Source organism: Hypomesus transpacificus, chromosome 26 (assembly GCF_021917145.1).
Source record: "Hypomesus transpacificus isolate Combined female chromosome 26, fHypTra1, whole genome shotgun sequence".
Lineage (NCBI taxonomy): Eukaryota > Metazoa > Chordata > Actinopteri > Osmeriformes > Osmeridae > Hypomesus > Hypomesus transpacificus.
The window spans coordinates 6,442,056-6,458,603 of NC_061085.1; the positions used below are offsets into that span (position 1 = coordinate 6,442,056).

A 16,548-nucleotide genomic window follows, 5' to 3' on the forward strand; every position below is an offset into this window, starting at 1 on the left:
AGCCCGATTCCCTAACCGCTCAGCCATCTGACTCCCTCCCTCACTGCCTCCCCACGACCACCAACATCTCCAGCAAGTCCCCCCGGGATGTGTGTGTGTGTGGTTGGCTCCAGGGTGACGTTCAGTGTCTCTCCTCCCCGCTCCCCTCCAGCGCCGGCGTGGGCCGCACGGGCTGCTTCATCGTGATCGACGCCATGCTGGAGCGCGTGCGCCATGAGCAGTCGGCGGACGTGTACGGCCACGTGACGTGCATGCGCGCCCAGCGGAACTACATGGTGCAGACGGAGGACCAGTACGCCTTCATCCACGAGGCCCTGCTGGAGGCGGCCGCCTGCGGACACACGGAGGTGCCCGCCCGGGGCCTGTACTCCCACATCCAGGCGCTCACCCAGGTCACGCCGGGGGAGGCGGTCACCGCCATGGAGCTGGAGTTCAAGGTGAAGAAGAAATGGGGGGTGGGGGGGAGGGGGTGGGGGTTGGGGGTGGGCGTTGCTTTGGACTACCGGATCGTCCGAGGGGCAGAGGTTAGGGGGGAAGAGGGAGGGGCGGATTTTTTGGGGGTGGCCTTTCTTTTTCTCGTCCCTCCGTTTTCATTCTGTCGGGTTCCGGCTCGGAGGACGAGTCTTCTGTTTCGAGGGGCTTACACCGAGGGTAAGGGGGGGGGGGGGCTGAGGGGGGAGAGGGGGGGGGGGGAGGGGGGATGGATAGAAAACAGACAGCTGGCGCGGGGACGGGCTGACCATCTGACAGGAAGTCTAGGAGAGCGTGTCCAGAGAACGAGGGCTGTGGCACTGTTCCCCTTCAAGCCTCCTCCTCCTTCCTCCTCCTCCTCCCTCCTCCCTCCCCCCCCGGCGCTTTTTTCCGCAGAAGCGAAAAACCCTCGGAGCGATAACCGTCCGTGTCTTCCTCTGGGGAGGCGTCGCAGCCCCCCAGATGACGGGGGGGCTGAGACTCGCTCGAGCGAGGTGCGCGGGGGTCGATTGTCAAAAAGTGTGCGGACGGCGTAATTAGGTTTCGATGCTCGGCGAGCGACGCAAATGTGTTTCGCCAGCGAGTCTCCGGGAAACTGACACTCGGCTTTTCGGGGGGGGGGGGGGGGGTTTGTCGCAGTGAAGAAGAATCACCTAGGAGCCATCAGCAAAGCCGTATGAAACCCCCCTCTCTGGGGGGGGGGGGGGCGGCTTTTCCAAAGTTCCGCTGTTGACTCGGGGCTCGGTTCACCTTCTCATCCGTTCTCCAGCATGTGTGGGTGCGTTTGTTTTCCATTCCCTGACGTCTGGCGCTGTTCGCTCAGAACAGCTTCTTTTTGGGGTGGGAAAACAGAGGAGGCGTCTGGCTTTCATGTGAAGTCGGAGAACAAAGGGGAAACCGCGGCACTTTCCCTCCTCAGTAAGAGCGCGAGCCCCCCCCCCCCCCCCCCCCCCGTGCCCTCCAACTCACCCCCCGTGCCCTCCAACTCACCAGGCGCCCCTGCGAGGACAGGCACACATTAGCACATGAAACGAGCCGAGGTAGACACGAGTTGGGATCGTGGGCGTCTGAGTTGAAGCCCGCGATGTGCGCTCGTCGCGGTTGGGGTCGTTGTGCCTGGGGAGTTCCCCTCAAATGAGCCACACCGTTAATCAGAAAAATCTGAATCAGAACCTTACCCTTGAACCCCCCCCCCCCCCCCCCCCCCTTGCCCCAACAGAAACTGGCCAACTCCAAAGCACATACCTCAAGATTCATCAGTGCCAACCTGCCATGCAACAAGTTCAAGAACCGCCTGGTGAACATCATGCCTTTCGAGTCCACGCGCGTTTGCCTCCAGCCCATCCGAGGCGTGGAGGGTTCCGACTACATCAACGCCAGCTTCATCGACGGATACAGGTAAGAGACCGTGGGGGAAGTGTGTATGTGTGTGTGTGGGGGGGGGGGGGGGGGGGGGGGAGGAATAACAGCACCGAAAGACGCGGTGAGACTGATAGCGGACGATCCAGAGGTCCAGCTTTCGGCGGGCCAGCGGCTGTAACGAGCGAGGAGGGGGGTGGACCTCCCCCTTCCATCGGCGGGGCGGCTGCGAATCACACGCCTGGCGCCTCGTTTCGTCCGTCCGCCGTTTCCTTTTGTCACGTCAGTTGTCAGAACAAATTGGCCGTATTGGCAGGGCTGTCGGATCTCGGCCTCCATTTTTTCCTCCTGGAAAAGGGATGGAGTGTTTCTGACAGGTGACAGACCACTCCGGGAGAGGAAACAGGGGGGGGGGGGATCACTTATTGATGTACCCTTTCTCAGCCAACAACCACTTCTAACCCAAAGTCTTCAGAGAGCCTTAATGAGAGACAGCGTCTTTTAATAAATGATGTTGATGTTTTCAGTGTGTACACAGTTAGCTATTGAAACGTGGGGGGGGGGGGGGAGCTTTTGTTTTGACGTGTGTGTTTTTTGGCGCACGCGTCCTCGTGCGGGCGTGCATCTCCATGGACACGCCTTGAATCCCCAGCGCAGTTATTCTCCCATATCAAATTAGTACCTAATCACCGCCATCCCTGAGAGAGGGGTTCCTTTATGGAAGTGTAAACACGGTAATTGGCAATAATACGCAGCACGTCGACATGGTAACGAACGGCTGAATAGACGGAAGTTCCTCCTTTTTTCGGACGGCATTGTGGGTCGTTTTATATACGTTTTCCTGCTTCCCAGGTTCGATACCTCCTCTTGTCTGGGCCTAATGATGTCCCATGGGCAGACCTACCCGATGGAGGGAACGGGAGGGAGGGAAGGGAGGTTGTCTGCAACTCCACTCAGATTTGGGTGAAGAGGGCGAACACGATTAGGATGATTGCGTTGAAGTTTTTTTTTTTTCTCTTCACTTTTGACTCCCCCCCCCCTCCCCCGTCTTTTTTTACTCTCCAAAGAATTGGCTGGGAGGGTGATGTGGTTGTGTAATGAGAGTCTCGGTATAAAGCTGCGATCTCCACGACCGATCTGGAGATTGCGATGGCATTGTCGTTGGCGAAGGCGATACCCGTTCCGAGTCTGCCCGTGAATAACAACTCAAACGATCGGAACGGCACAGCGACGGCTCCGTCAAACCTGACACTTTGCAAAGCACTCGAAGGGGAGCGCAAGCACAGCTCATATCGACAAACGGAACTCCGCCTGACTGGCTGGCTCTCCTACTTCCAGCTAGGCGTGTGTTTGTGTGTATTTACGGCTCTATTTATGCATGTGCGATAGGATGTGTTCACAGGTTTGGTCGCAGTTCGCTTGTCAGAAGAGAACGAGCAGCCATCCACTTGCGTGACTCTGCGCTGCCCCCTAGTGGCGATAAGGCGAAACTGCAGAGGGCTCACAATAGGCGTTGCTGCAGAATGGACATCTTCTAACTGTGTGTGCCCCCCCCCGTCTTTCCCAGGCAACAGAAAGCCTACATGGCGACACAGGGCCCGCTAGCGGAGACGACTGAAGACTACTGGAGGATGCTGTGGGAACACAACTCCACCATAGTGGTCATGCTCACCAAATTACGAGAGATGGGGCGGGTGAGTCTCTCGGCGAAACACAGAACCATAACTTCATTACCCTGTTGACGTGGGAGGGAGGGAGGTAGGCCCCCAGGGGCACTGCATCCCCTGCACGCGCGGTATACCGCTGCACCAGGTGTTTATGGGAACCAGCTGTAAAGAAAGCTCCGCATTGTATGTAATTATGCTTCGACAAACACAAAATATTTTTTTTGTCTTAGTTTTTTTTTTCTTTTTTACTGATTGTGATGTTTTGTCCCGTAGGAGAAGTGCCATCAGTACTGGCCCGCCGAACGTTCCGCCCGGTACCAGTACTTTGTCGTGGATCCGATGGCCGAGTACAACATGCCCCAGTACATTCTGAGGGAATTCAAGGTCACCGATGCCAGAGTACGTGTCTCATCTCCCCCGGCAACCCCGGCGGTCTCGCTCCGCTCACAGCAGCGCGCAGTGTGAAAGGTTGCACTCGCGACGGATGCGCCGCAATGTATTTTTAGGTCGGAGACGCAGAAATGATTGTTGTTGCTGCCCACACGTGTAATTATCCTGACAAAGTGGTTCATGTTTGGCATGGAGAGAGGCCGTAAGCTCTGCCCCTGACGACCCAGAAAGATGAGATGTGGAAATCAAGCTATGTTTTTTTGTTGTTGGTTTGCTTCTGTCTATTCTGATATTTATGTATAAAACATTCCATCTATCTATTCATCCATCAGGATGGACAGTCCAGGACCATTCGTCAGTTCCAGTTCACCGATTGGCCTGAACAAGGGGTGCCAAAAACTGGAGAAGGCTTCATCGACTTCATCGGCCAAGTGCACAAAACCAAGGAACAGTTTGGTCAGGATGGACCGATAACTGTGCACTGCAGGTAAGCAGGAGTCTGTGCCCCCCCCTGGCCACGGTCCTACCGCAGGGCAGAGAGAGACCCAGGGGCTTCACCTGTCCGACGTCTGCTGTTTCCCCAGCGCCGGCGTGGGGCGGACCGGGGTCTTCATCACGCTGAGCATCGTGCTGGAGAGGATGAGGTACGAGGGCGTGGTGGACCTCTTCCAGACGGTGAAGACACTGAGAACCCAGAGGCCAGCCATGGTGCAGACAGAGGTGCGGGCGGAGCAACCGTCTCTAGGAATCATGAGTAGAGAAATGCTTTCTTTTTTTCCTATTCAATTCATTAATTTTTTTATATATATATTTTGTTATATTTTCTTTTCCTTCTTTCAGGACCAGTATCAGCTGTGCTACCGGGCAGCTCTGGAGTATCTTGGAAGCTTTGATCACTATGCAACATAACCCATTCCCAGAATGCACCGGGGGTCCCGAAAGGAATGCTGCTTGTCCCTACGGAGCCATGATCCACCCTGCTGCCGACTCGGGGTGGAGGCTGTGGGAGGGGTGAGAGGAGAGACGGGGAGGAAAGGGGGAGGGGCCGAGAGCACAATTCTGACTGGACGACCTGCAGTAGGAACAGTACTGCTTGACTGGCACAATAAACCTGCTTTAAACCCTTCACTGAAATCTCCCCCCCACCACCCCCCCCCCCCCAAAAAAAAGAATCATAAAAAGCTTCAGTATGCTTCATTCTGATGTGTGAACTGCACATCACTTTAGCTCTTATTTCTTCCTCACCTTATAGCAAAAAGTATTTTTCAGCTATTTTTATTAATATCAATATTAATATCAATATTACTATTATACCTATGTTATTATTATTTAGATTTGGTTTTTTAATCATATACACTGGCTACTGTATGTCTTAATGGCTCTTATTTTAAATTAAATTGTATCTCTTTTAGTTGTTTTTTTTTTAGCAAAAGGACATGTATTTTCAACATGCTCCGAGTCTTTATTACTGGAGAACACACTCAGAGCTGCTAATAATTTTATTTTTTACCATAGTTAAGATATTATAAAGTTCTCATGATCAGATTGGTCTTATTCAGTGGTGTCGGGGATAAACTTTTATAAGCCTTTTCACTTCCTGGTAATTTACAGAATGATAACCTCCTCCAAAATATAAACACCAGTTTGTGAACTACCAACTAAAGCAATGGCTCTTCAAACTGAATAGGCTAATGACATTTGAAAACTAACATGTACAGATTCTGGCTTTATTCTCATTAGCTGTTAACTGTGATTTTTTTTTTTATGCCTGTCTTTGGAGACCACGACAAAGTTGACAAGAGATATGGGGGAAAGATTGTTTGTCCTGCGACCTCACGGCCTCATTCTCGCCTCACCGGCGTCAGGGCGTGCCTGAGGTGGACTCACCTATGGATCCCAAGAGGCTGTGGTCTGACAAGCTGACCTGGTCCGGGTCAGACGTGTCAAGCATCCACCCCAACCCCCCCCTTTCATGGAACGTGTGAGAGTGGCATCCATGTATTTCTGATCAATCGGCTGAATTATAAACTGCACCTTTCCATCGGCAAACACTTTGGACTGGCCCTACCCAGAAAACAAACTCCTTAATCACAGACTCGGCATTCATGGTATCTCTGCTGTAATAGTATATCACTGTGGGACAGAAAGACAATCTCCTGTAACACTCAAAAAGCAGCGTCGATGTGTGGTGGACGATGGAAGTTCTCCTGAAGTGGTTGAGATTGCGAAGTGAGGTGGATATAGAGTGGGACTACAAACATGAATCATTTCACTTTGTCCTCAAAATCGTGCCGTAGGGGTTCAATCTGTTGTACCCGATCTGTTTTCTATTTGTTCATAAAAAGGAGAGAAAATATGTTGCAAAACCTTGATGTTAATAAAGTTGAATAATTGGGTTTTTTATATTGTTGTGGTTGCTTTTACTCATTGGGTGTTTATTTGGAGTGTCCATGTGACATCAGGCCAGTGCCCATGCCATGCCCGTGTCCATCCTTGCCACTAGCCATAGACAAGAAAACAGATGGTGGGTGGACAGCCCTCTGGTGCCAGCCTGGCTGCTAGTATTCCACATGTACTGGTTTACAGTGTCTCTCTCTCTCTCTCTCTCTCTCTCTCTCTCTCTCTCTCTCTCTCTGTCTGTCTCTCTCTCTCCCTCCCCCCCCCCCTCTCTCTCTCTCACACACTCTTTCACTGTTATATCAATGATTAAAACATGAATTTGAGGACTTCAGATACCTTATATCGGGTAGGTTCCAAACATAACTATCAGAATAGAATAGGAATGTGAAATCAGAGAGAATAGTGTGCATTTCCACATTGTATTGTACTGACATTTAATGTAAATCTCGTTGCAATTTCCGCGTAGCCTATTGAATGCGCCAGTCATCAGCCATACTCGTAATACATAATACACAGTCTTCATTGGGCCAATATCAATATTATTCAAAATATTAATGAGTCGTGATAACGCAGCTACTGGGAAGGCGGGGTCACAGAAAAATAAAGCATTTTGATTAGTCTGGCCTGAACATCGACACGCCCCTATTCCTTGTAAACAAACACACACTGGGCATGCGTGTGGCACTGGAATAATGGAGGACTATCTCTCCAATCCATGGTGAACCCTGCATTTACAATTTTCAAGCACTGAAGATCTGGGGGCAACAAAAACTGATTGGTGGTACAGCATATGTAAGATAACATTTAAGGCTTTCAAATGTGTTGGCTTTGCATTGCTAAAAGAAATCCTGTTTATTTATATCAAAAAATGGATTAGCGAGCCACTGTAGCTAGTGCTAACTAGCTAGTACTAGCTAACGTAACGTTAGCAAACTGATACCAATAGAGGTCTGTTCCCCAGAGTTGTTATTTCGCTTGCATCCGTTTCAACATGTGTCAGCATGCCAGACTGACAAACAATTCTACTTCTAAAATATGTTCCTTAATGCAAGTACAGTTGTATCAACTCCGATCGCAAAAAATCTTGTAGACTTTCAACTCGCTAGCTGTCAGCCAGCTAGCTGCTACTAGCTAGTTAGCTTACTGTTTTCTTGACGGAGACGGGACACTGGGCCCTAGTTGACAGACTTGGCGTTCAACCAATCCGAAGCTTCCATTGCTGTTCCATCAGCATGTTGTCCAATCATGATGGGTATTATTTGACAGGTGGGCAGAACTATATCGAACAGGCAAGATTGCTAGCTAGCAACATTGCTACCAACGGAACCTAGTATGACCAGAAAGAAACAGCGAGCTAGTAAACTATTAGTTTGCCTCATGCAGAAGTTAGCAAACGAACTTTTTTCCAAGTTGCATCTTGTTTGCTAATACATATGTAATCTGCAAAGAATGGCCATCTTTGCATAATACATGTTTGGAACGTAGGCTTGGAAGAAAGTGCAAAATATACTTAACCTTCCTTCGTATTGTTTACAACGAAACTCTTAGTTTGTAGTTAGCCTTGGATCTGCCTTTGCAGAGCATTGGATAATTAACTTTGCTACCAACAGTAGGGGGCGACAGGTGATCGGATTTTAACCAGTGCGTCCTCAACTTGCATGGTAATAATTGAAAAGGATTGCCATAAATTAGATGAACCTAAAGTCAGTGCAGGCGTACTATGTAAAATAGTTATTTGCACAGTTAAAATAAATATTTTAATATGTCCAAATGTATTTTACATAAGTTATACTGTTAACAGAATCCACAGGTCAACGTGACTGATCCAGGATGGCGACAGATACAGCTTCTCAGACAGCTGGCTCCAGGATAATGACCTTTAACCCTTCCAAGGAGGAATTTAAAGACTTTAGTCGATATATAGCCTACATGGAGTCACAGGGAGCACACAAAGCTGGAATGGCGAAGGTCAGTTTGGTCATCTTCAATCATGACCTCCTTTAATGACATCATACTTTCTGCTTCAGTCTAGTTCAATTAGGCAACCGTGTGTTGTTTGTTTATGGTGAAGGTGATACCACCCAAAGACTGGAAACCCAGACGCACCTATGACGACATCGATGATCTGGTGATCCCAGCGCCCATCCAACAGGTGGTAACAGGCCAGTCGGGTCTGTTCACCCAGTACAACATTCAGAAGAAGCCCATGACTGTTCGCGAGTTCCGCAAAACCGCCAACACAGACAAGTGAGCCCCTTGCGCTGTTGAAAAGGCCAGACTGGACATGCATGATGTTCATTTGTCGTCTTTCCACGTTGTGGGATGAATATTGACATCCTCAATCTGTGTCTGATTTTGATTTCAAACATTCTGTAGCTCTTGTCCCATTTTGGTTTTGCACCTACTAATCATCCATTAACACAAATCCAGATTCTGCAATCCTCGCTATGTGGATTTCGATGAGCTGGAGAGAAAGTTCTGGAAGAACCTGACTTTTAACCCACCACTGTATGGAGCGGATGTCAACGGAACCCTGTATGATCCAGTGAGTGTCTCTCCTCGTCGTCAACCAGAGAGGATCTGGAGGTTTATCGCTAGCTTGCTCTACGAGCGCTCCCTAATTGTTGCCAAGTCAATTACCCTACCGTCAGTGTTCAGTTCTCTCATCTCTCTCTCTCGCTCTCTCTCTCTCTGTGTCTCTCGCTCTCCCTCTCTCCACAGGATGTGACAGAGTGGAACATCGGGCGTCTGAACACCATCTTGGACACGGTGGAGCGCGAGAGTGGCATCAAGATCAAAGGGGTGAACACGCCCTACCTGTACTTCGGCATGTGGAAGAGCACCTTTGCCTGGCACACAGAGGACATGGACCTGTACAGCATCAACTACCTGCACTTCGGAGAGCCCAAGTCCTGGTAAGGTCCCGCCTGTGGGACAGTCACCCATGCCGACAGAAGCTAACTCCTGTCCTCGGGTACTAGAGTTCTTTTGAGTGACTAGCATAGCATGTCATAGCCTACTTGCTACAACTGTGGGTTCATTTCTCTCTAGGTATGTTGTGCCCCCAGAACATGGGAAAAGATTGGAGCGCCTTGCTAAGGGTACGTGAAAAGAATAGTTCTTAGTGTTGACTCTTGTAAATACGTTGACACATTTTGATGAAGTTAGCCGATTGTGCGTTCGTCATCTTCTCATGCGCCACGTCTGGTCTCTCAGGGTTCTTTCCCGGGAGTGCTCAAAGCTGCGAGGCGTTCCTGCGCCACAAGATGACCCTAATCTCGCCTTCCATCTTGAAGAAATACGGCATACCCTTCGAGAAGGTGACCCGATGTTCAAAGATTGGCTCGAGTTTGAGTCCTTGTCATCATTTAGAGTGCTCAACGTGGCGCACGTATCTATTCTGCTGTCTCGATCGGGGACCAGACCCAACTTATGTTGGTTTGTTTTTGTCCTCAGGTCACCCAAGAGGCGGGTCAGTTCATTGTGACCTTCCCGTTCGGCTACCACGCCGGCTTCAACCATGGCTTTAACTGCGCCGAGTCCACCAACTTTGCCACCCAGCGATGGATCGACTATGGCAAACACGCCACTCTGGTATGCCAGCGCGTTCTGGAAGCCGGGGGGGGGGGGGGAAATGCACCCAGATGGTACACAGTTCAACAGGTCATTTACCCTCCGCGACCTGCGAATCATCATCCCACCCCCCCTCCTTCTCCACCCAGTGCTCCTGCCGCAAGGACATGGTCAAGATCTCCATGGACGTGTTTGTGCGGAAGTTCCAGCCGGACCGCTACAAGCTGTGGAAGGCCGGGAAGGACAACGCGCCCATCGACCACTCCAAGGCCACGCCGGAGGCGTCCGACTTCCAGAAGGGGGAGACGGACGAGGGCCCCGGCGAGGCGGCGGACGGGAGCGCGGCGGACGGCGGCGACGCCGCGGGAACGGCGCGGGCCGGCGAGAAGAGGTACGCCGTCGCCATGGCAACCCCGGCCGGGGGGGGCAGGGTGGGGTCAAACCGTGAGAGAGCCACGTTGCGTCTTTTTCCGACAGCCTTACGCTTTTTTAAACGCCCCCGCGTCTTGTTGCCTCTCCTCGTCCCGCAGTCCAAAGCCCCAGATCGGGACCAAGCGACAGCACGACGACGTGGAGGACGAGGCTCCGGGGGGCGCTAGCCCCCAGCAGGCCGAGGGGGAGGGGGAGGGACAGGCGGAGCAGAAGAAGGCCAAGCTCACCAAGGCCGAGCAGGCCAGCAAAGGGGCCAGGCCGTCCGAGTCCGACGCAGGTACCTAAACCTCCCCAGGAAACGACGACGACGACAATTGAGCGGATGTGGGTTGTCTTACTGCATGGGACGCTAAAAAGAGAGTGTCGTTAAGCGTTCGCGTCGGGGTTGGTTTCTGTGTGTCCTTTCAGAGCCGCCAAAGTCCAAGCCAGAGCCAAAGGTAAACAGCAAGGAGAAGAAGCCGCAAGCCAACTCGGCCAAGCCCGCCGACGCCAAGCCCCCCGGCAAGAGCCCCGTCAAGAAAGAGAAGGCACCCGCGGAGAACCCCGCTCGGGAACCTTCCCCCGCCACCGACGCCCGGTCCCCCGAGAGGCCGGGGCCCAGCGAGGACGCCGGCAGCGCCGCCAGCCCGGCCCACCGGCTGTTCCAGAGGACCCTGAGCCCCGCCGACGTGCTCCACGTCCACAGCTACGCCAAGGGCGACTACGGCGGCGAGGGCGACGCGCCCGCCAAGGAGGAGAGGAAGAGCGACAGCAGCGACAGCGACTCCGAGGACCCCGACGAGAGCCCGGTGAGGAGACGCCGACGACGGCATTTCTTCCCCCTCACATTCAGCTGATGACCCCCCCCCCCCGGGAGGTACCGTGTACTCAAAACCGTTTTCTTTTCTCCGCCACCAGGGGGCGGAAGAGGGGTACAAAAACGCCAGCGTGCCCAGCAACCTGGGGAAACTGCCCCGCCATCACCCCCTGATGAAGGACAGCATGAGTGACGAGGGTACGCACGCGGGGGAAACGACAGAACCTTCCGGAAGGCGCACTTGCACATCAGGCTTCACGTTTTTCAAACCTCACCCAGAAACCCCGTTTAGCATGTCCTGACGTCGTCCTGGGGAAGAAAAGAAAAAAAAAACCTCTCTCTTCGTTCGTATCGAACGGCGTGCGGTTTGCTAAACGTGTGTGTGTTGCCGTGTTTCCCGTGCAGAGCTGGAGGAGCAGGTGCCGGCGGAGGAGGACGGTCTGGAGGGGGAGAGCTGGGCCAAGCCCCTGGCCCACCTGTGGCAGACGCGGCCCCACAACCTGAAGAAGGAGAAGGAGTACAACCGGCGCATGGGCCTGCAGTCTCCCTACTGCTCCATCTGCATGCTCTTCCAGACCTACCAGCGGGTGAGAGCGGGGGGATTAGTCGTGTGGGGGTGGGGTGTGATTGGTCCGGTCGGGTCAGGCCGACCCCGAGCAAACGACATCCTGCATGTCGGCCGTCGCAGCGTTCGACGATCTCGGAGGGAGTTGGCTGGAGAGACGGCCATCTTGAACTCGGACCCTAACCACAAATGTCTCCCCCCCTCCAGACCGAGTGCCCCGACAGCTCCGAGCTCCCGGCGGTGCTGTCCGGCGGCAGGCTGAGGACCAAGCCCCTCATCCCGGAGACGTGCTTCACCACCAGCACCGAGGAGGGCTCCGAGGAGCCGCCCACCCCCACCCCCCACCTGGAGGAGGACGGCACCAGCCTGCTCCTCAGCTGCTCCCACTGCAACATCCGCGTGCACACCAGTCAGTACACACACTCACCACCAGTCAGTACACACACACACATTCACCACTACTCAGTACACACACACACACACACCACGACTCGGTACACACTTACACACATCTTAACTGGACTAAACCATGTCTCGATTCTGCTTGTTCGGCCAGCTGTTTACACGGTTCCCCGTGTACATCCAGAGAGGATTAAGCGGTTTCTTCAGGCAGGGTTCAAGCCCCACCTGAAGGTTTCTTCTCTGCTGATCGAGCGCATGTGTGTGTGTGTGTTTAGGCTGCTATGGTGTGGATCCAGCCAGTGTGACCAAGGACTGGAAATGTGCGCGGTGCAAGGCCAACGCCATGACAGAGGTGAGTGTCTCAACAAGCACCTGTTGTTTTCCTCTAATGGCCATTCATTAACCTGGGCTCCACGTGCAAACAGTAATCGACGATGACAGGTGTCAGGCGTGCAAGCCCATGATGATGACCTTATCGCCATCTCACTGCGGTGCTTTTACAGCCGGACCCGAAGCGTCATCGGTTTGTTCTGCTTTTTTTCTGTTTGTGCAGAGTTGCTGTTTGTGCTCCCTGAGAGGAGGAGCCTTGCAGAAGGCCAATAACGACAAGTGAGTGTGCTCGACGCGCCTGTCGCTGGGTAAAGGGAACATGGCTTTACAATCCTTGTCCCCAGCAATCCTCCAGAGTATTCCGGGGGGGTACTTGCTTGCTTCTCCCCCTGACCCCCCCCACCCGCCGCGGAGCTTTGACAAAGTTTGAGTGTATCCACCGCTTGGTCTTTTTGTTCAGAACTCAAGGAAACTGTTGTCTGGTTGTGGCGACATTTTTTACTTCAGATTTGTATTTTGTTTTTATATATACATTTATATTGATGTTATAACAGCGTACTATTGACATTATTGTGTGTGTGTGTAGGTGGGTACATGTGCTGTGTGCTGTAGCGGTGTTGGAAGCCCGCTTTGTCAGCATCAGTGAGAGAAGCCCAGTGGACCTCAGTGGCATCCCCCTGCAGAGGTTTAAACTGGTGAGACCCCCCCTCCCCCCTGTACATATCAGCCCTTTACTTTCACCCCATCAACCAACGTTAACCTAACCGCCTCCCCCGCCCCATTCATTCCTGCATACTCTGCGTCTGCACAAAACAGGAACGTGTTTGATGTCATGTGAGGTTTTTCCAATGGAAGGTGTCACGTGACGCGTGCTCGGCAGGGAAATGAGAACGCGCTGAGCCAATGTTGATTAGGAGCAGTGTGTGTGCGTGTGTGTGGTGGGGGAAGTCAGGAAATCCCCACGCATCCTATACAGGATATTGGCTCCGCTAGTTTGTCCCCGTAGTTTTCCTGGCGTATTCCCCCCAGTTGACATGTCTTCTGGTTCCCCCCCGGGGCAGAAATGTTTCTACTGCAAGAAGCGGATGAAGAAGACGTCGGGCTGCTGCGTGCAGTGCTCGCACGGCCGCTGCTCCACGGCGTACCACCCCACCTGCGCCCAGGCCGCCGGCGTCCTCATGCAGCCCGACGAGTGGCCCTTCGTGGTGTACGTCACCTGCTGCCGCCACAAGGGCCCCGTCCAGACTGAGGTACGCCACTTCTGCTCTCCGTTTCACCACGTGGGGAACCCCGCGTCTGCGGGGGGGGCTGACGGGAGCCGTCGTGTCGGATGTCTGTCCGTCTGTCGTTCCGTCTGTCGAATGATCGACAGGTGCAGCTCAGTAAATGAAAACGTCATGGACAAGTTTGTTTTATTTCGATAAGTCAATTCAAAAGGTGAAACTCGTGTATTATACGGAGGCATTACACACAGTGAAACATTTCAAGTGTTTATTTCTTTCAATTCTGATGGTCAAAACCCAAATGTCGGTGTCTCGGAGCATTCGAATATTGTGAAAAAGTTCAATATTCTAGACTCATGACGTCCCACTCTAATCGGCTGATGATCTCAAAACACCTGCAAAGGTTTCCCGAGTCTTTAAATGGTCTCTATGGCTGGTTCAATAGGCTACACAACCACGGGGAAGACTGCTGACCTGACAGTGGTCCAGAAGACAGTCATCGACACCCTCCACAAGGAGGGTAAGCCACTAAAGGTCATTGCTAAAGATATTAATAGAAAGCCGAGTGGAAGGAAAAAGTGTGGTAGAAAAACCTAAGCGCAGCCTCGAGAGGATTGTGAAGGAACGTCCATTGAAGAATTTGGGGGAGATTCACAAGGAGTGGACTGAAGCTTGAGTCAGTGCCTCATAAGCCCCCACGCACAGAAGTATCCAGGATTTGGGCTACTACTGTCGCATTCCTCGCGTCAAGCCACTCCTGAACCAGAGACAACGTCAGAAGCGTCTTACCCGGGCGAAGGAGTAAAAGAACTGGGCTGTTGCTCAGTGGGCCAAAGTTCTCTTTTCAGATGAAAGTTAAGACGTTGTGTGTCATTTAGAAATCGAGGTCCCAGAGTCTGGAGGAAAAGTGGTTCGGCACAGAGGTTAAGTTGCTTGAAGTCCAGTGTGAGGTTTCCACTGTCAGGGATGATTGGTGAAGGGCCACGGCTTTATCAAGTCCACTCACTGCAGCCATCTACCAGGAAATTGTTCACTTCATGCTTCCTTCTGCTGACAAGCTTTATGGAGATGCTGATTTCATTTTCCAGCAGGACTTGAAACCTACCCACACTGCCAGAAGTACCAGTACCTGGTTTAATGACCATGGTATCGCTGTGCTTGATTGGTCGGCAAACTCGCCTGACCTGAACCCATAGAGAATCTAATGGGTATTGTCAAGAGGAAAACGACAGACACCAGACTCAACAGTGCAGACGAGCTGGAGGCCGCTATCAAACCAATTTTCTGAGATACTGAATTGGGGGGGGGGGGTTCATTAGATGTGAGCCATCATCATCCAAATCAAAAGAAATAAACGCTGAAAAGTTTTACTGTGTGTAAGGCCTCTGTGTGATATGAGTTTCACCGTTGGAATTGAAATGTAAAAAAATCCCAATGTACTGAGATGCAACTGGTCTGTCTGTCCCTCTCCAGCGCAACAAAGCAGCCATGCAAGAACTGACGGGTGGCCAGAAGGTGATCTGCAAGCACAAAAATGGCCGCTACTATCAGTGCGACGTGGTGCAGCTTACCAAGGAGACGTTCTACGAGGTCAACTTCGACGACGGCTCCTTCAGCGACAACCTCTTCCCCGAGGACATTGTGGTTAGTAGGCTCGGCATGCACAACGCCGTCCCAACTCGTGGGCATGATACCCCTTTGCGCGCACGCTACATCGAAGGGGTCCCAATGCTACTCCACTCGTTTTTGAAATTCCAAGTCTACCGGATCTCGTGTAATGGCTGTTTCCCCCACCCCCCCCCCCCCAGAGCCGAGACTGTGCCCAGCTCGGGCCTCCGCCCCAGGGGGAAGTGGTGCAGGTGCGGTGGACCGACGGCCTGGTTTACGGGGCCAAGTTTGTGGCGGCGCACGTGATCCAAATGTACCTGGTAAGACTCCACCTGGAAGGTCCTGTTCCGCAGCAATGTCGGCCATCCATAGAGGCTAGGTAAATAAATGATGGCTGGTAAATAAATAAATGCTGATAAATGTTGTTGTTGTTGTTGTTAAGATGGAATTCGAGGACGGGTCACAACTAACAGCCAAGAGGGAGGATGTCTACTCCCTGGATGAGGAACTTCCTAAGAGGGTCAAGTCAAGACTGGTGAGTGGTGCCACCCCCTAGCCAGGCACGCCACACAACTCGAGTCCAAGGGTTTGCCAAACGATCGCATGCCTGTCTCTGTTTCCCCGAGCTTGAATGCTTTCCTTGTCCCCCCCGACTCCCGTTACAGTCGAAGGCGTCGGACATGCGCTTCGACGGCATCTTCGAAGAGAAGGAGATCATGAAGGTGTCCAAGAGGCAGAGGGTGCTCAACTCGCGTTACCGAGGAGACTACATTGAACCTGTGATCTACCGAGCCATCATGGAGTAGCCAACCTTGACAACCCCCCCCCCCCCACACACACACACACACGCACACACACCAGCACTGATGTTCCGGACCTCTCGCTCACTTAACCTTAAATCAGCCACTGTGTGAGTGTCACTCTCACAATATGACTTCCTCTGAATGAACTTGGCCCAGGACTCCTAGATTGGACCCGGTTTTGTACATTTTATACTTTTGTTTCCCAACCACCCATCATTTACAGTATCTATTACTGATATGTGGTTTTTGACTGTGATCCATACAACGACACGTCACTTCTGCCATATTACAGTACGGTAGGCCTGTATGAGTAATATGTTGTGCCCTGTAGCTGTTTACTTGTCAGGAAGACAAGTCTCGAAAAGCAATATCGGACCATGGAAATTAGAAGTAGCATTCTAAAAGTAAAGCTTTTACGACAGGTCGAAAAAAAAGGTTATCTCCGTTCAATTCGCTTACAGATTCTCGATCTTTCTGAGTCGTTTCACAGAATGTTGCCGGTTGGTCATCGAGATATATTTATTGTCCT

The 16,548-nt window shown here is 52.2% G+C and overlaps 2 protein-coding genes across 2 annotated transcripts in view; both read left to right on the forward strand.

The window, feature by feature from the left end:
• The window catches only part of ptprda (protein tyrosine phosphatase receptor type Da), an 84,226-nt gene extending 78,928 nt beyond the window's left edge, over positions 1 to 5,298 (forward strand). Inside the window, exons 2-8 of the mRNA XM_047050024.1 lie at positions 3 to 437; positions 1,691 to 1,869; positions 3,398 to 3,524; positions 3,771 to 3,896; positions 4,220 to 4,374; positions 4,472 to 4,607; positions 4,728 to 5,298. Coding sequence (XP_046905980.1) covers positions 3 to 437; positions 1,691 to 1,869; positions 3,398 to 3,524; positions 3,771 to 3,896; positions 4,220 to 4,374; positions 4,472 to 4,607; positions 4,728 to 4,796 — 1,227 coding nt within the window. The 3' untranslated portion in view covers positions 4,797 to 5,298. The remainder of the gene's footprint in view (positions 1 to 2; positions 438 to 1,690; positions 1,870 to 3,397; positions 3,525 to 3,770; positions 3,897 to 4,219; positions 4,375 to 4,471; positions 4,608 to 4,727) is intronic.
• A 1,665-nt stretch (positions 5,299 to 6,963) lies between these two features.
• Positions 6,964 to 16,051, forward strand: kdm4aa (lysine (K)-specific demethylase 4A, genome duplicate a). Its single transcript, XM_047049748.1, has 22 exons — positions 6,964 to 7,079; positions 8,089 to 8,255; positions 8,359 to 8,534; positions 8,718 to 8,832; positions 9,009 to 9,202; positions 9,339 to 9,388; positions 9,504 to 9,607; positions 9,744 to 9,881; positions 10,010 to 10,251; positions 10,391 to 10,569; positions 10,701 to 11,080; positions 11,190 to 11,286; positions 11,494 to 11,675; positions 11,861 to 12,062; positions 12,331 to 12,407; positions 12,609 to 12,664; positions 12,972 to 13,080; positions 13,447 to 13,635; positions 15,082 to 15,252; positions 15,417 to 15,536; positions 15,659 to 15,751; positions 15,882 to 16,051. Exons 2-22 carry the CDS (start codon positions 8,118 to 8,120, stop codon positions 16,020 to 16,022), a joined length of 3,153 nt encoding a protein of 1,050 aa, XP_046905704.1. The 5' UTR covers positions 6,964 to 7,079; positions 8,089 to 8,117; the 3' UTR covers positions 16,023 to 16,051.
• Positions 16,052 to 16,548: the final 497 nt, after the last annotated feature.